Source organism: Tenebrio molitor, chromosome 1 (genome assembly GCF_963966145.1).
Source record: "Tenebrio molitor chromosome 1, icTenMoli1.1, whole genome shotgun sequence".
NCBI classification, from domain to species: Eukaryota; Metazoa; Arthropoda; class Insecta; order Coleoptera; family Tenebrionidae; genus Tenebrio; species Tenebrio molitor.
In genome coordinates, this window is record NC_091046.1 from 5,511,327 (window position 1) to 5,531,389 (window position 20,063).

The 20,063-nt window shown below is 37.2% G+C and overlaps 1 protein-coding gene across 7 annotated transcripts in view; it reads right to left on the reverse strand.

Moving 5' to 3' along the window:
- Positions 1 to 1,083: 1,083 nt before the first annotated feature.
- sv (shaven) overlaps positions 1,084 to 20,063 on the reverse strand; it is a 124,340-nt gene continuing 105,360 nt past the window's right edge. For 4 of the 7 annotated variants that reach the window (XM_069052596.1, XM_069052610.1, XM_069052604.1 and 1 more), the window contains 7 exons: positions 16,257 to 16,480; positions 5,604 to 5,689; positions 5,108 to 5,327; positions 4,919 to 5,017; positions 3,083 to 3,298; positions 2,885 to 2,992; positions 1,084 to 2,289 (listed from right to left, as the gene is read on the reverse strand). In XM_069052596.1, coding sequence (XP_068908697.1) covers positions 2,081 to 2,289; positions 2,885 to 2,992; positions 3,083 to 3,298; positions 4,919 to 5,017; positions 5,108 to 5,327; positions 5,604 to 5,689; positions 16,257 to 16,480 — 1,162 coding nt within the window. In that variant the 3' untranslated portion in view covers positions 1,084 to 2,080. Of the gene's footprint in view, positions 2,290 to 2,873; positions 2,993 to 3,082; positions 3,299 to 4,918; positions 5,018 to 5,107; positions 5,328 to 5,603; positions 5,690 to 16,256; positions 16,481 to 20,063 lie in introns of all 7 variants that reach the window. The other 3 variants (XM_069052640.1, XM_069052649.1, XM_069052620.1) reach the window with 3 other exon arrangements.

Below are 20,063 nucleotides of genomic sequence, written 5' to 3' on the forward strand. Positions count from 1 at the left end.
TTACGTGTTAAAGGATTTAATTTGACAGTACGAGATACTAATTCAAAATGCTGTTCAAATTTTGGCAATTTTTCATAACATAAATTTTTTTCTAAAGAATTACTTTTTTTTTTAATTAAAATTTTATTTGCTGTGTTTAATGTTTTGTTTGTCGAATATTCTTTGACAAGGAATAACTTAAATAACTCTTATCAATACAACATGATATCAAAAAAATTTCTAAGACAATGAATTACTTAAGTATATTAATAAAATTCAAAGTGAGTCGTTTTTTATGCCGGTCAGTGTATTTATTTTAAAACTGTAAAACATTTGTCACCATTGGAAAAACTTACTCTAATTTTCTTCAGATATTTTACTGACCTAACTGGATTGAGTAATTTTGTCCTAACAGTAGGACGATTTAATTTTTTTTTTTTTTTTTTTGGTTAATTAAATTGTAGCGAACATCTAGTGCATTATTTTTACTATTCAACATTTTATCTTGTTTTCTCCTTGGAAGGAATTCATCTCCAACCCAAACTCCTTTATAAAGTTCTTTGGTAATAATAACATAATGACTTTTTCTGAGTGACGACTAAAAAAAATTAAACAATTGCAACATTGTTGACGGCTCCATCTTAATTTTTAATTACTCCTCTATTGTTATAAAACTTTTAAAACAATTAATATAATATGAAAATTGTTTACACTTTGTTTATACAAGCTATTTATTTTTATGTAATCCTGCTTTAAAAAATGATAACAAGTGTTCGTAATTATCTCCAGGGAATCTATTAAACCGATTTTTTTAAAGATCACTATCAGCACAACTCATCAAAGAAATATGACCACGCGTCTCTACAGCAAAATATTGTTGTCCATGGTCGTTATCTTGGTAGGTTGGGTTGTTTGTGCTTCGCCGCTTACGTGGGTTCCATTTGATTGATGTAGCAACAATCCTCACTTCTTTCAGGATTTAAAATAATCTATTTATTGATTGGTGAGTCATTAACGTAATCAACCAGTGCGCTAGATAAGATCTGGATTATCAATCGTCCATCAACGTCCGAAAATAAAAATCGTACGAATCAAAACGCGAAGTAATTGATAGTTTCATTTATTTTTCTAAATATAAACTGCCTACAGCTATGAGTGAATGTGACAGGGTTGGTTTAAGGGCAAGACGGGGCCTGAAATATGTGGGCCTATCACATTTTACAATACAATACTTAACAATACCTTAACAGCGTTGATAAGTGTGCTGTCTCTTTGGTATATTATTACACATTTTACAAAATATAATAAATTACTTCATTTTTCTTTTAAATAATACTTTACGTAATCATCCCTTGACTAATCACTTGGTGGTTAATCAAGCGCTCGATCCGAATTTCACGCACATTTGCCCGTTCACAGCGAAATTTTTTACATAATAATAATAATTTATTGTTGGTGTCAATGCACTGAGATTTTTCAGAACGTGCAAGTGTGCATCAAACCCGACGATTTCTAGCTGCAGAGAACACAAATAAATTTCATCTGAGTAAGTACGTTCTTCTCTGACTAGTTGACAGATACTGGTATTTTTTATTCATTTGTTTTTATCGTTATTTTGATCGGGATTTGTTATTCTGCCAGGTAATCATTGACGGTGGTGCAAAATAATTGTTGTAAGTATCTAATAAAATAAACTATACACAAAGATAATGCGCAATGACTTCGCCCAGTCCTCGGGAATTCGTTGCGCATTATTCCATGATATGATAAAGTGCACAGACATTAACATAATCCTTAAAACATCTCTTTGGTGTGTCTTATTCGCTAAATATATAAAATATATTATATTGTAGAAATAATAATAAAAAACATTTGTGAAATGATTATGCAATAAATAATAACATCCTTCGTAGTATTCTGAGACCAATGTACATTAGATTTTTCAGTTTGCTGTGTTTTAGATTGTTGCCTCTAAACAAAACAAATTTGTCAAGTCACTTTCTCTACCTAGTTTAAACTAAAATATCTACACACTTATACACTTTCCGACCATCCACACTGGTTCGACAATGTTCCGACTTTTCCAGATCCTGGTCCAGACTCAGCCCAGGTTCAGATCGTGGGTGTAGAGGGTTTCGGCTTTCAGGCAAGCACTTCCACTTTCGGTTGGGGAATTGGCGGAGGCCAAAGAATTTGCTCTCGTCGCCGCCAGAGGGGAGCGGCTGTTCTGTTCGGCGTTCTCGCTCGAACTGGGGCAGTTCAGGTGGTTGTTCACGGGGGCGTCGTTGTTTGTGTAGTAGTACGGCGCGTCTGCAAAGGGCAAAGTACCACGTTAGCAAGATACCAATCGCTATCAGGATGTGGGCGCGAATGGGTGCCGTGGTACCATGGTGGTACCGCACCAGCAATCAATCAAACATTAACTCTACTATCAGCAGTGGTACTGTCAGTACCAAAAGATTTCTTTCTCTGGTCCAGGTCTAGAAGGATTTTCCTTGTCCTGGAGCCTCTCGCTGCTCCACAGAGATTCTCTTTATTGCCTCTGTATTGTTCGCTTTGTGCGATACACCTGGCAAGATTAAATTGTCATTATTGTTTCCAGCAATCTGGATCCCGAAATAAACACGCGATAGGACATCTACAAGTGCAATAAAGTTATGACGAAGAATACAAGCGATTGTATCTCGCGGGGGAAACAATGCATAATAAGAAGTGGTACAATGGTCAATCAATCAAATTTTGCATCGACATAATCTAAATAGAATGCAAGAGTCTCGATTTTCATGCAAAGTGGAAAATTCTTTTCAATGTTAATAACTCTGGACGCTATCTAGTGTGACGCAACTGGTCGTTTCCAATCTCTTTTTTAAAATTTGTCAGGTAACAATACTCACTGTTTACTTACTGAGTAACCCGCTGGAGGCGCTTCCGTAGCCGTAGGTGCCGTAAGCGGAGCCGTACTGACTGTAAGCCGTACTGTAGGCGTAATCGGTTCCCGGTACCACAGCCGTACCTGCGAAAAACGGGAACAGTTAGGTTTGCGGTGGTTCGAAAGATGGGTCCAGGACATAGACAAGAGATTGGTGATGGTTTCGATTTATACCTGTGGAATAGCCAAAGCTAGGCAACATGGTGGAGTAGTGTTGATTGGAGCCATTAGATGGCTGCAGTACGGTCAATGCGGTCGGATCGGGTGATCCCGTATGCGATGCCGGCTGACTTCCTGGTTCGGAGGGTAAGGCTAGTGGTAAACCGGGGGAGGCCCCGTCTACTACCGCCCCCAGACCGACCACGCCACTGTACGGTGAGCTAGTCTCGGCTACCATGCAATAACAAAAAATTAGCACACAAAACCACAAAAATCAAAAAACATTAGATGCGCAACTTTCGGGACATGCTGTGTGTGGAGATTGTTACAGAGATTTGCGAAAAATGCTAAGCGGAAGACATGCAATGGAGAAAGTAGAAATTAGGGCGATCGAGTCCATAGGCGCACTCTCGTTTTTTTGAAAAAGTGTGTTAATTAATTACTACACAGGATTTAATTTAAATAGATGTAATGTCTGCAAATTGAAATGAAACTTCAAAAATGTACGATTTTTGCAAATTTGAACATGTACTTTATTTTTGGTTTATGGCCAAAGATATGAAGTGTGTCCAGGAAAATTGTATGTGACATCAAAAAATGGAATAAAAATCCAAAATATCAAAAAAAAAATTTTTTTAAATTTTTGATGACCGCAGAGATAGGTACAATTCAGATAAGACTTTTTTAATGTAATTTCAAATTTATGTATCTTTCAAATTTGTACGTCAAAAAATTGGTATGCAAGTTGAAAGATATTAGAAAGATATAAAGAAATTTCCAGTATCTTTTTTCTTTTTTCTCAAGTACTTCAACTCAGTGGCGTACTGGAAATTTCCAGCAAATTTTCAACTTTTTATATTTCAATAACAAAAAGTCTTACTAGATTTTTTTTTTGTATTTAACTTCTATTTATCGTTACCAATTACCGATTTTTTTTTGACATGCATTTCGAAGACACCTGTATAACAAAAAAAAAAACACGAATACATCACAATATATAATCTAGGACCTAGATCTACAGGTTCTTTTTCGTGGATGACAAAATGATATTTGATTTTCGAAAAAAATAAATATTTTTAATACAAATGAGCAAAGTAGTGCATTTAATCACGAGAACAGAAGTTGGGCGTCCGAGCCGAAGATGAGGATCCCAACCGGACGAGCGATTAAATGAACGTTTGCTCCTGCGTGTTGAATTTACTTCTAATAATAACAATTTCACGTTTTTTCGTCAATTGAAATCCAAATAAAAGGTTAAAAATTTAAATTAGTCAAAAATAAGACCAGCTTTTGTTATTAATACATATTTATAACGTGTTTTAAAAACAGATTAAAAAACGTTTAGTACAACTTATTTGGCGCCCTCTATCGACAAACACTCAAAACATTACATTTTGCCCACTAGTGAGAAAATATTTTTTCCTCACTAGTGATTTTGACTTTATTTTTCGGTGTTTTAATTGAAAATGGACAAATAATTGTCGCCAATTGTTTTGGGAACAGGCGACAAAGAGATTGCCATCAACACTTTTAATGGACAAACAGAGGGAAGGTCATGACTGTGGAAACCTCACACTCAAAACATGTCAGCAAATAATACAAAAAGCTAATAAGTATGGGAACAAAGGAAGGGCAGATTGTAGATATTTAATGAGACGGTTTAATTAGAGGATTCAATGCCAAATGATGCAATGAAATGTACACAATAGGACATAAAAACATGCGAATTTAAGTGTAAAGGCATGCAAGCACTATAGTACAGTGGCGTGTTGTCATTAAGGTGCGATTTAGCAATATGTACGAAAATACCGACACCTCTCCACCAATATTCGAATTGTCGAGTGGTCTCACCTGAGTGGTAAGGGGACATTGCGGGGTCCATTATCCTAGTGGATTCTAGTTTCATCTCATGCATAGTGATAGGTGCTAATGGAGTTAATGAACTGGTCCCTGAATTAAATATTATTCCTTAATTTGGGTCTCGATCTGGACGACCACCACCACCAAAAAATCAAAGGAAAAGAGGAGGGTCACACTCACCTAGAGAGCCCGCCAGGGGCGGCGTGTACAGATTCTGGGACGTCGCCTGGCTCATGGTGTTGATGGTGTCGTAGATGTCCGCCGCGGAACTCGCCGCCCCCACGCTCGGGAATCCTGCGTGTGTGTCGTAGTATCCTGTTTGTCCTGTCGTTGTTCCTGCTCCTCCCAGCTCCGAGAGCAGCTTGTGCTCGTCTTTGATGCTCCATTTACTCGACCAAAGCTGAAAGCGCGACAGATTGTCAGATTCGATGCACCGAGTGCAATTAATGCAGAGGTTCAGATAAGGAATTAGCATTTCGGCTGGTGCCAATTTGGCAAAAATGCACTGAAAAACATCCAATTTGCCTAATTTCCAGCGTTCAATAATTCATGGTTGCACCTAGCGGGCGCGAACACCATTAATATTGACGACAAGTTTTTACTCAGTCACCTAGTTAGGTTAAAACTGTATAATAATTCAAAGTTAATTCAATTTTAATGAGAGCAATTTACTTACATTTGAATAAAGCTGGTCTCCATTATACTGCGATCGCTGTCTTTTCAGGTCATCCTCCGGATGTCCGTTTATATCTCTATTTTCATCTGCAACAACAAAATGGTAAATGTACGACGCAAAATTTCGTTCGTGTTTACGTGCGAGACTCTTGCAGGAGTGTCGCAATAATTCCGAAGTGTGAGCAATTGTCTTGTCGGATAATGGAAAATGTCGATTCGATCCGCGAAATGCGGAGAAACTGTAATCCTGCAATTTAATCGACAATTGGCGAACTTATTCCAGGTCTATTGTTTTGTTGCAGTGTTCTTGAGCGGTTCACTTGACAATACGCTCTGAGATGGACGGTTTTGCCTCTCCGGAACTTTACTTCCGCACCAAAGCCGTACGGATTTACCAACGGAGTGCGACAAACGTGGGGACGATTTTCGGAAAGAAATGGATTGCCAAATGGATTGTTTCTGGTACAAAGTTGAGCCAACAGAAAGAAAACACTGCGCAGAATTTATGGTGTCGCAAAGAAAATTTCGCATCCTTGAGTTTTCAAGATTTATGATGGAGGAATATTTTAAAATGTTTAATTTGTGACCACCAATTATAAGACAAAATTTGTTGTTAAATATTTTTAACAATAATGTTTGCAGGTTTAATTAAATATAAGAAAACGGAATACTTAATTATAATTAATTAGTTAACATGTTATTATTATATTCAGTTATTTTACGTATTTATTTTATTATTGATCTGTCTTTTGGATTATGTATCTGCTTCGACAATAAATATTATTAATCAATTTAATTTTCAAAGATTGTTTTTTCTTGGTGTAGACGTGGAGAAAGTATAGTCTTCAACTCGAATGATTCCACCACTCGCCTTCGGCTCGTGTTGGAATTGTCATCCTCTTGAATAATAGCCATCATTATACGCTCATTGACGAATGTACTATTAGCTACAAACTTCTCTTTGTATTTATTAAAGTGTTTTTAAAGCGTCAGGTAGAATATTTTCGTTGGTTTAATTTGTTTTTATTAAATTTAAGCTAAATTATTTTGACAGTACAATAGACGATCATGCCATTATAATTTCAAATGATATTTTATTATACAGTGTATAATAGGTATAAATTTACTTAAACAAAAAAAAAATGGTTTTCCAAATTTTTACCCGACGTTTCTGTTCTCACCATTGAAGATTTAATTTAACCCGAAATTGTACTTTTGTAATACCTCATTTTCTGCACTAAATTGTTACATTTGAGGCGAACTGAACATTCATATCAATCTCTGGGATTTTCAAACATTTTTTATTAAAAAAAAAATCTAGAATTGATTAATTTACTCACTCCGATGGATTCTAAATACGAGTATGTAATTGTCTCAGTTAAGATCTTATATCGCGGCAAGCTGTGTTGTTTAGAAGGCATGTCTTAGTTTAATTCATTTAAAGACAAAGACGGTCTAAGTAGTTTCCAAATTCTTTTTTTTTATGATCATCAGTGTCGTAAAACAACAATCGACAAACAACAAAACTGTGTCTTAACGACGATGGCTTCAATAAGCTCTGTTTCCAAAATAAATCATTCGTATTATACATGAGTCGTCGACATTTTCATTTCTCAAATACTTTTCCTAAGTTTGAGGTTATAAATAGCGTCAATGCCTAGTGCATTGTTGTCAGTTTTACTAGTTTGCAATAGAAGAATGCTCAGACATCGCGAGAATTCAGCAACATGTTATGTTCATTTTGACAGGTCCGCATGTCAGGCACTTTAGTGACGGAAATCAAACAGTGTGACCAACGTTAAAAAAATTAATCATGGCCTCCCATTATGCCGAAACAACGTGAACGGTGTTTATGTTACAATTGCTGCAAACCGTGTTCTTTAGAAATCATGTCTTAGCTTTTAAAGAAAAACACGTCTAATTTGTTTCTCAATTGTTTCTTCTGAAAGTGACCAACAATGTCGTATTAATTGACAGGATTGTAAAAACAACAATCGAAACTTCATATTTCAACAAACAGTGTATCACAAAATTATGTCGTAGCTTTATTCCGTTGTTGTAATTAACAAAATAATAATAATTAACGCGGCGTGTGGGTGTGAAAAAATGTTTTAGTTTTGACAAGCGAAATGATCTCAATAAACTGTGATTTAAAGAAGTCGTATCTTAGCTTAACTCATCTTAAGGTACATTATTCATATTAAATATGAGTCGACAAAATTACTATTTCTCAACTATATCTTCTTTTTATATTAACAAGATATTCATAAATATAAACGGCGATTTCTTTTTTCGCTAAAAATGCCGATTTGGCAAAAAAAAAATAAGTACAAAGCCAACCAGCTGTGTTTTTAAAAATATTTGTCTTAGATTAATACATGTCAAGATAAGCTTTTTTATTCTGTAGTGCAGCTTTGTATTTCAACAAACTGTGACTGTTAAAAAAATATGACGTTAATAATAATAGTTTGTCGATACTAAAAAAGTTGTTGCGATTTTAAGTCATGTCTTAGTTTAATTCATTTCATTTAGATCAAATCTCAAGAATTTTTTTTCTTTCTTAACGTTCCAATTTTGTTTTTAAAAATGAGCAAAAATTAGTTTCTAGACATTTCCGTTGTAAAATGTTTTTTTATTCTCAGCTGAAAATGCTTGTTTGGACCAGCATCATAACTTTTCAACCATCTGTCCAAAACAAACTCCAACTGTTAAATTCAGCCAGTTTGGCTGTGTTTATGCACCATTCCCGCCGATTTCACTTCTCTTAAATATTATACAGCCACTCTGATTTATTTTGTGCGATAAAACCCGGCAGGACCGCGATTTTCGAACATATTAAATGACAATTTGGAATAAAATCGTAATCGCATTCTGATTGGTGTCGAGCCGTGCTGTTAAACACACATTCGAAATAACTGTTTCATTTGTTAAACGAAATTGAATTCGCTTTGAAGGGACCAGAAATGGTCATCACTAGCATAACAATGCTTGACTTCACTATACAACACTAGTCGATTTATTTCAAATGTACCCTTCGAGTTCCCCATGGACCAGTCAATATAATCGCAATAACATCGTCCTGGCGAACAGTCGACCAGACAAGTAGTCCCGACCGGAACCCCGACAACCTCCGAATTAAATCCGGGAACGGCGGAGTTTTCAAGTTTTTTGAAAACGCGCACCGGAGCCGATTGTGATTTCTCGCTTAGCGGCGGAAAGCAACGAAATGGGGTCTAGATGGGATGTTCATTATTCAGTTGACTTGTACGGCTTTTATCCCTATTGAAGTATTAGGGTGAAAATTATACTGAGGGGCAAAAAGAGCAACATCTAAATGTCAGAAACGATAACAAAGGTGAGCGGTTGAAACGTTTATGTTTGGTTTTTTGTTGTTTGAAGAGGCGAGCCTCGCTCCTCGACTACCAAGGATTTATGTTTGTTGTGTTTTCTGGACTAAACAAGCTAAATTAATGATGGCGGAGATGCGGACGTTGAATTTATCAAATCATTACGGCTCGATGAAATAATGAAAATGTCACAACAGATTAATCAAAATAAGTAAACATCTGTCAGAAATTCTATGCTCACTTGGGAAGATGGCTCTTCACAGCATGACGCCACTGGACCGTACCAACTCTACAATACCCGCTAACTTGGTGATTAACCATCACTCATCCTCTGACGTCAGACTTGGGAGATTAATTGATTAGCAGCGATTCCGAATTAACCAATAGACATTATCCGGAGACTGCACCACCTCATTCCCCCCTCTTAGTCTCAGACCAACCGACCGAAACTCAAGACTTCAACAAGCTGTGACTCTCCAAAATCACAAAAAGCAAGCTGTGACGCCCGAAAGTCATGTCTTAGCTATATTCAATGTGTTTTGTCAATTCTCTTAGTCTGTAGATTGACAATCAGTGAGGTTTCAAATTGTTCTAACGTAATTCATCACATTATGACAATGTTTGATGTTTTTGAGTTGCTTGTGTGACCTTGAAACTGCGCCAGGCTGCGCCTCGTACAAATCGCGTCTTAGCTGAGTTCGCGCGATTGTACGCCCAGGTGAGGGCGTTTCTTTCGTAATTATGCCAGTTTGGCTCCTGGAAATGATTAATAACGGCGTGTCAGTTGGCGGAGTGTACAAAAAGCGGCATTAATGCAATCGGAGTGCTTTTACGAGTAACAAGTGAGCTTCAGTGTCCGGTTGAAAATTTTCATTCAGGATGTACTCACAAGGGAACAAAATAACGACTTCACAACAGATTTAACTGGAATGGACAGCGCCCTCTTCATTATCTCAACACAACCTATTTACTCGTGTTCACTATTTTCCCCGATGCACCCCGGCCAGACAAACGAACTCGGCGCCATCACAAAAGCCGGATCGCTCAAAATTGTGGACTCGGCTAAAATGTTATTTACTCGATGGTTATTTCAGGATCGACCCACAATGCTCGTTGTTTTATCAACAAGAATTTGAATGGAGTGTCATAATTGAAATTAATAGAGAATTCTCTATTGATTTCGTCATATTTGAAAATCGTTTATTAACTGGGGACAAGGACGGGTGGATTTAATTATGTCGGTTTTGTCTTCCTCCAGGTGTGCTTTTTCTAGGTCGCAAAAGCGCGATGATAATATATTCGACTAGTGAATGGCGGAGTCGTAATAGCCGTGGTAATTGTCTATTGCGAAGGAACGAGTAGTTTCTCAAGTTAAGGGTCTGCAGACAGGAGTAACCAAGAACTTAAGATAAAGGATAAGTCCAGCTTGAAATCCGGTTAAGCTCCGGTTCCGGTCAAATGTAACTTGTTAAATTCATGTCCGCTTCCTTACGACTTCATCAGCGGAGCATTTAGTTGAGTTATGGGACTGCCACCCATATTTTACAACACTGATTTCTTTTGCAAACTTGAGCTGCAGCTTTCGTTCAAACATTATTATTCAAATCGTTCTTTCAAAAATCTACGTTATGACTCACTCTGCTCCATCCAGGAGCTATAATTTATGACACCAGAATTTGTTATTAACTACAATTATTCTTGTGCCAGTTTTGTGTTAATTATATTGTGCGGAGGTATCAATTTCGCATTATATTATTTCTAAAGAGAATTTTGTCCACTTAACTCAAGTAAATTGGTCTAAACATGTAACACTATTACGAAAGCAATCTTTGTTAAGCAGGATTAGTGTAAAAACATGTTAATCAGTTTAAAAAGACGGAACAGTTATGGACAAAAAGTAAATAGAAATATAAAAAATTTGGATGTGAAAAATCAAAAGAAACACTAACTAAATAAACTCTGTGGAAAACAGAGAAAATGTGGAACGCCCAGAATGATTAAAAAATGAAATGAACGAAGAATGAGAAAGGAATGGAGGAAAATAGCAACAAGAAGGACAAGAGATAGTAGGAATGAAATAGTTTTGTTTCTCTGTGTTTTATCACGAGTTTATTGTTTTCTTGAAATTATTTTTAATTTCTTTTGAAGAAATCCTAGGCTGAATCAAGTTAATAACTAAAACAGAACAGAACCAAATTTTGAAAAAGAAAGTAAATTAGGTGAAAAGAAAATACAAAACAACAAAACAAGAAAAAATTAAGAAACAAAATTACAAAAGTTGAACGATAAGAATGATGATTTGAAATGATTTGGAAGAACTAAAGGAAAGAATTTATTTATTTATTTCTTGTATTAAATAATTTTTGTACATTATTGGAAAGTGTTAAGGGTAAAAAATACTCACAGAAAAATTAAACATAATGGATTCAAATAAATAAGACAAGAAGAGAAAAAGAAATAAAAAAATTGGGATAGAAAAATAAGAAGAAATACATATATTAGGGAGGGGAAACCCAAGAATAAGTAAAATGGAAAAGAAATGAAAGAAGAACAGAATGAGAAGCTTTCAGTACTATCATTTTATTATATTGAGCAATCAAATAAATTTAAAATCAAGAGTGCTCTGGACTGTCATATCATATTTAAATGTGCAAATGTCATTCCAAAGCACACCACGTGGTTTTATAAATGATTGATTCACAAGAAGGCTGTGTCTCCATTTAAATACATGGGGTCACAGCATACCTGATTCATGAATCATACAGTGTGGAAATTACTTATGGAATAAATTCAGTAATTTCAAAACTAATGACATTTGCCGAAAACCCTGAAACAGGTCAATTTTTGTTTTTAATAATGCTTATTTTAAGTTACTTCACTTGTTCATGACGTCATCCATTTTTGAGCTATGACGTCATCACCAATTTTTTTAAATGACAACCCCCACTTTTTTCTTCTCTTTCTGATAGTCCTTCTTACTACCTAAACAATGAATGAAAAAAATTGGTATCTTACATAACATTTTTTTTTAAGAAAATAACAAATTTTATTTCAAAAATTTAATTTAATTTTTAATGTACTTATTTTTTTTTCTATGTGGTTATTTAAAATCGAGGGTTTACTTTAATAGACCAAACAATTTAAAAGATTTATGACAGAGAATTCGCGCTGAAATGGAACAAATCAGCCCTGACATTATTGAGCGCGGTGTACAGTGCGAAAAGTTAGCGGGGGGTTATTTCAACATTTGCGTTACATTTTATTGTTAACCTTAGATATTTGTTTCTTTCTGTTTAAGGTCAATTAAAATTTTTACATTAAAAATTAATTTAAATTTTTAAAGTAAAATTTGTCATTTTCTCAAAAAAATTGTTATCTAAGGTACCAATTTTTTTCATTAATCGTTTAGTTAGTAGTAAGGTCTATCAGAAAAAGAAGAAAAAAGTCAGTATTGTCATTTAAAAAAAATGGTGATGACGTCATAGCTCAAAAATGGATGACGTCATAAACAAGTGAAGCAACTTAAAATAAGCACCATCAGAAATAAAAATCGACCTGTTTCAGCGTTTTTGACAAATGTCATTATTTTTGAAATTACTGAATTTATTCCATAAGTGGTTTCCACACTGTATATAAAAACCCTGTATAAAAAGAGAAAAATTAGAACTATTAGAAAACAAATTAAATTTTAAATAAGGAAACGTAAAATGGAAATGAAGAGGAAAAGGAAAAAATAATAAAGGTATTTATTTCTGTTTTATTAAAAATGAATTGGATATTGTTGGAAACTGGTTTTGGATTCTAATAAAATATTAATACACGAAATAATAAAACAATAAATTCGAGAAAGAAATGGACAACATGGGTTGACGTTAACAGAATGAAGAAGAAAACAAGTATTGGATGGAATTGTAAGGAATGATATATGTATGTATAAAGAAATGGATGAATCAAGCAAATAGAACAGTCATTTTACTTAGAACCTATTAATTTGAAGGTAAAAACAGTATCCCAAAAACAAAAACAATGAAAATTGCTTGGTTTATACTTTTTTAAGTATATTTTTTATTAATGGTTATTTGTATATCAAGGCCGCGAAATCATTCTTTAACCCACCGAGAGAAAAATTCTCGCCGAGGCCGCTTGCGGCCGAGGCTTACAATCTCGAGGAAGAAAAAAATTATGAGCAAAATTTGTCTTTACATTGGGATAGACTGGGACAAACAAAAAAGAAATGAAATCGATCAAATGAATGGCTTCACAAAACAGGCAAGTGTGATTTTCTTGTCGCCCAGTATAAATTATATTTAAACTGTGACTTTTTGCCAACACGGAGTTCATTCACCGACACCTCTAGTCAATCTAATTCAACCAAAAATCGCCTTTACCACGCTCATATTGTTTAATGATTTTTGTGCAACAATTCTGCGTCATCCACACATTATGAATTAAGCAGCGTTTACATCCGATTAGTTCTACTTAACCGGCATCCGGCCGCCTTTCCCACGTATCGATTTGTGCGGGAAAAATCGCGAGTGAGAAAAAAGCCGGAGGAGCTGAAAAAGTCCTCGTTTGGGCAAAAATCCCGGACGAGGAGCAGGAGCCAGTCGAGTATGACCCGGTGAATAGAGGAGAATCCACAAGTAGAGCTCGATTGCATTTAGCGTAAATCGCATCAGCGTGAAACAAGCGAGCGCTGCCCTCCGCCGCCTCCCTGACCAATCAGCGCCGGTGGCGGATTATGAAGACATCACACGCGTTGCTACGCGACCGCGAAACCCCCATATCCACCCAAATAAACCGCCGCCGGAGGGCCCGCCGCCGCCGGAGGGCCCGCCGCCGCCGCCTCGCCGCCCGCGTCCCGATGATGCATATGCTTAGCGGTGGAATTCATACGGCTGTGAACAAACGGAACGTCGACAAGAAAAAACAACGGAAGAAGATGACACACACAACTTTTACCAAACACTTTTCCAAGTCTTACTCTTTGCAAAAATAAAAACATGCGATCTTATCAGATAATTAATTAGCGGAGTAGGAGTAGGGACGCTGCCACTTAGAGTGTTGCTCCCTGATGAATCGACTATAGGTGTTAGCAAGATATAGATCAAAAAATCCGTCGAAGCTATTTCTACGACGTGTCCGTTCCGCAAATGCAAAAACACAGTGGTCCCCCTGTTGGGGGAACGCTCAAATTAACCCGCGGCGCCTCTAATGCTGCGGATCTGCAAATTCCTATTCTTAGTCCCACTAATTGGTAGATCTCGTTTGATAAATTCTCCCGAGAACCGGAAGACAAGTGGACCGAGCGATATGAGTCGGTTTTAACTTTCCGATTAATCAAGCCGTTGAAGTGTGAAAAAATGTTGAAGAGGGAGTGCGATTTTTTGGTCGGGCGGATGTTTAAGATAATGAAGGCTAATCAAACGTAATCCGATATCCCGACCCTTGTCTGCATCGGATCACGGTTTGCTCGTAAATAATCCCCCTAAATCGGACTATGAAATTGTCAAAATATAAATTTATAAATCTCACGGTCTGCGCACAGGGCCAGACAGACCCATGGCTGCTCACCATGCGTGAAGACTCATAATGGTGCATGTGTTCGCGACTTGTATTCCTCGTGCACTCGTAAAAAGACTTGCAGAAGCATTAGCTATGAAATGAACCGGCTTTGGGGCGGGGACACGGGGACAGTTCCGAAAAGGGCTCACTGCGATATCTCACTTCCGCAATCTTTCAATACCACTTCGAATGTTCACGGTTTTGGGAATTTTGGCGATTTTTGAAAACCCCACTAACCAAATGACTCGTATATTTTAGTAAACAAAGACATTTCACTTAACCGGTCACTTCTCTGCTTTGTAAATTGAAAACATCTCAAAATATTCTCAATCCTACTTCTGCATGCACTCAGTTTTGGAAATTTTGACGATTTCTGAAAAATTCGCACTGACTTATATTTTACCTAAGAAAGATATTTCATTCAAGTGGTCACTTCTCTGCTTTGTCAATTGAAAAAATCTCCTCAAAATATTCTCAACCCCAGTTACGATGTAGAGAATTTGGAAAATTTTGGCGATTTTTGAAAACCCTAACTGACTAAATGACTCTTTTACTAAACAAATACACTTCACGTAACCGGCCACTTCTTTGCTTTGTAAATTGAAAACATCTCTCCAGAATATTTTCATTCCCAATTCTGATGTACACAGTTTTGGAAATTTTGACGATTTTTGAAAAACACAAACTGACTTTTACAACAAAAACATTTCACTTCACCGGTCACTTCTCTGCTTTATAAATTCCTAAAATACTTTCAGTCCTACTTCTGATGCACACAGTTGTGTAAATTTTGACGATTCTTGGAATGCCCGAACAGGCTTATATTATAGCAAACAGAGACATTCCATTCAAGTGGTCTCTGTTTTGTTAATTGAAAAAATCTTCCCAAAATATTCTCAATCCCAGTTATAATTTAAACAGTTTCGGAAATTTTGGCGATTTTTGAAAACGCCAACTGACTAAATGACTCTTATATTTTACTAAAAAAAAAATTTCACTTAACTGGTCACTTCTCTGCTTTGTAAATTGAAAACATCTCTTCAGAATATTTTCAATCCCACTTCTGATGTACAACGTTTTGGAAATTTTGACGATTTTTGGAAAACACGAACTGAGTTTTATATTTTACAACAAAGACGTTTCACTTAACCGGTTATTTCTCTGCTTTGTATATTTAAAAAATTCTCTAAAACATTTTCAATCTTGTTTCGTCACAGTTTCTGAAATTTTGACGATTTTTGGAAAACCTGGACTGAATTCTATTATACCAAAGAAAGATGTTACATTGAAGTGGACTCTTCTCTGTTTTGTCATTTGAAAAAATCTCTCCAGAATATTCTCAACTCCACTTTTAATATTTTGGTTTTGGAAATGTATGATTCTTATATTTTACCAAACAAAGACGTTTTACTTAAGTGGTCACTTCTCTCCTTCGCCAGTTGAATAAATGTCCCCAGAATATTTTCAATCCCAGTTCTGATGAACACAGTTTTGGAAATTTGGTAATTTTTGAAAAACCCGGACTGACTAAATGATTCTTATATTTTACTTTATTTTACCTAGTACATAGGTCCTCTCTAAATATGTTCTTTGTTGTAACACCTTCAAATTACAAAAATCGCTTAACTGGTCACTGCTCTGCTTTGTAAATTGAAAAAATCTGCTCCGAATATTGATATTTTTAAATTTTGAAAATTCTGATGATTTTTCCAACTCATTTTTGATATGCTTTTGGAACTCACCGTGATCCTCTATCCTCTTCCTCTTGATGCTGTTCCCGTTGGGGTCGTGCTGAAGTCCCAGAATGCCGTTGATGCTGTAGGCCCCCGAGCGGGGCTCCGTCAGCTGTGTGGCGGGCGCGTGGGCGATGACCGAGACGGGGCCCCCTGACGACGACGTCGTCCCCCCACTGGTGGCTATTTGGTGCGCGTGTTTCGCCTTCTCGGCCGCCTTATTCCTTACGATCCTGCAAAGGACAATTCGCTAAATTTTCCTATTCAAGTGGGCGTGGGTGCAAACAACAAATTTCGCATAGTTCAAGTGACTTATCAGCCGTAAATAGCTTTGGAAATATTACAATGTAATTATGCTATCGAGCCACTACCGGTCATGTTTGCTTATCACTTAGTGAGGCGTGTAATATGCTTACAACAACTGTTACAACCGTCACAGATCTAAATTAAATTAAAAACATTTTTATCAATACAAACATTCCTCTAATTGCTGTTGGTGGTTGTTGCACATTTGGCTTCGATTAATCAAATGCGTAAGCTGATTCGGGATGCCACTCATGCACGTGGCAGATGGAAGGGTTGCCAAAACAAAAATTCATTTGTGGAACGACAGTACAGTTTTAACAATAAAGCAAACTGCTCTGATTGGCTCAGATAACATCGCGAAGGCACAACTCTTTGCGCTTTCTAATCCATTACCTGGGAGCTTGGATTTTTCAAATTAGACTGAAAGCTATATTTTTAGACCGAATTAGATCGTCAAATGTCAAGGGTAGGTCTAAAAAGAGGACGCCGGACACCCATCCAAACACTGACCGCTCTCGATGTTGCTTAACCTCATAATTTTTTAAAATTTTATCATATAATAATTATTTATTTCTAGAATCTGATTCATTCTAGTATTTTGTCACCTTTCCTGGAGATTAGTCTTTTCTTCTCCACCGCCTTGGAGTAATCTACTATTATGGGTCCGGCGCGACGGACGAAACCGTTCGTTTGGATTAGAGTCCAGTGGGCGTTATGCAACAATTTACTGCATATTATAGACTTTTAATTATAATATAAGGCTCTTTGCATTAATTGTGTCGGGTAAATTACTGCGGGCATATTGAATATAAGGTACACAGGCAATGATTGTTCCCCGGTGGACTTTCTTGCGACCATTGTGGAGTTTGTTTATGAGGCATTTAGCCAAGCTCTAAATCACAATCAGCTTGATAGAAAGCTGTGTGGGGCACAGGAGCACACTGGGGTTTTGTTCGTTTTTCTGTTGGCAAATTGTCGATCAAACTGAGGCGGTGCGAGAAAATTTGGCGATTGGACGTGCGAGTTGAGGCGAATTTCGACGTTTCCTCCGAGTCATCGGTCGTAATTGGCACCGTTTGATTGATATTCTTTTGACATTTTTCTCAGGGAAAAGTTCGCACGGTGGCGTGGCAGGAAAGGGTGATGCAGGTGCAGGTTGCATCAGTCGTTGACCTGGCAGGAGGTCTGGCCACGCCAGGAGAAATATTTGTCCTGTAATGGTTCGTTATGTCAAAGGAGCAAAGAAATTGAAGAGTTTTAAAATTAGCAATAAATAAAGCTCCGATAAACGAGTGTAGTTCTGTTTTCGTGTTTTCGTTTTTGATTGTTATTTTTTTTGTTTTCGCTTGTGTGTAGAAAATCGTGTCGATTTTTCGGCGTAGCATGTCGAATCGAGCCCCGCCGTCTAGATTAGCAATAGCGAAGTTTTGTTCTAATGACTTTAGAACGAAGTGTTAGGCCGCAGGCACGTGCCGTCACGGTGAACCCGCCACGTGACCCTCCCCACACCCCCGACCATTAATAAAATGGATGGGCCGATCGGTGCGTCCGTGGGGTTTTTTCGCGGCGGATTTCCTCGTTCTTGGTGCAAGACGAATCAATCCCTTTCCCTCGAGTGTAGAACCGAATCCGGGCGCAGGACCCCCCGGCGCTGCATTCAACTATCACATAAACATTTTAATGAAGTATACCACTTCTGGCATAATACCGGAGACCATTTTAATAGACATAACATAGTGGCTGGCATTGTGCGACAATGGCACTTACAGCTGCTCTCCAGCGAGAGACGGCGGCACGGCCCCCGGAACGGGAGAGAAAGGGAGAGGAGATTAGGTACAGTGGCAAAATATTTGCCGTATTGAAGTGTCAAGTATTGTTTGGCGGCTATTGTGCAGCCGTTAGATTTGTTAGATGCCGTCCTCTAGGAAGCTGCCGGTCGGATTTTCAAATGTAATTCGAAAATAATTCCAGGATTAAAAATTCAACCGAGGATCGCAATAACATGGTTTAAGTGGCGTGTACTGTAATGGTTTCCGGTTAATTGTAGCACGTTTCGTTTGTGTTAAAGCACTACCGCCGTGATACGAACAGCCTCGTGAAGGTTACACTACAGGTTACTTTTCATTCAACTTGTTCCAAAGGACGGCGCACATTGCAGGACCGGAGTAAAAACCGACACAGCATTCTTGGAAAATTGGATGCGTATCTGGGAGATTGTCCGCCTTATCGCATTTATTCGGTTAATTATTGCGTCATTAATCATGCACTGCCGGCTTACTCAAATTTCGGAAATTCTTCAATGGACGTAAAAGTTTTATGAAATGTCTGTTCCTGCAAGGAATCGAAAGAAATTATTATGCAAATGTATATTACGAAGAGTTAAAGTTGAAAAATGAGTGGACCAAATGGAGGTAGAGGTGTTGGATTCTCTCATGGGCTATGACCTTGGAAATATATGCGCGAAGGCGGAGCGTTAAACCAGTGAGAAATCTATAAAAGAAAACTGAAACGTCGACTACTTTCAAATTCAAATGTTTAATTAAGCTTGTTTTTTTTTTAAATGTCGTAAGAGACGAAAAAATAGAGCGAGTAGTAAATAAAATACACTTTTAAAATTGAGCACGGAGAAGTTTATCGCATTTTATTGTTATGCCATAAACCACAGTTCGGATCATAAATCAAGACATTTAAAAGATTTTATGATTTTGATGAGTAATTTCGCACGGTTCAGTGCACACACTCTATTTCGATATTTTTATCGCCCTGATAAAAAATTCACAAATCGAAAATAATTATTTAATTAGGCAAAACCTCTAATAACACAAAATTGCGAAATGACTCAACCAAATCCTAATCTGATGACGCACCTTTCCAAAAGTCGTTGCAGTTTCCTGTCGAGTAATTATTATTTTTCGATAATCTTCAGTTTCATTTCCTGACGACAATCTTCGATAAGCTCGCCGATTTATTGGCGAAAATAGTCGAGTGAACCCCTCCGAAATGTCGTTTTAATCATAACATCAATGAACCACTTTATAAACAAACGCAGAACCCGCAACTCAAACTAATAAGTCTCATTGCAAATTAGATTACAGGATCCAGAGCTTTGTGCTTCGCTAATACAGCAGCAGAAAGCTCAGCGGTCCTGACGAACAGCGCTCCTCCCTCCTTTAAAGTATCCACTTTCGACGAACAAGAACCGACTGGTCGGATGGCTCGGTACGGCCACTTAACTGCGGCTTTCTCTGTTGCTGTAATTGTTCCGCAAATTATATTTGTGGATAGAACTATAAGCTCTCGCTGAGGTAAATATGGTTATTTTGATGTATGCAGGCTTTGCTTTTGATGGAAGAGGAACACGTTCGAAATGGACTTAGAGGGCTCTTTGTGGCACCACTCTCCAAATGGAACAAGAGTTTCCCTTAATATTCAACACACAGAATGCGTAATTATTTTATTTTCGACTTTCCAAGTCTAATTCCGACGCAAATCCCGCCGACGCGATTATCG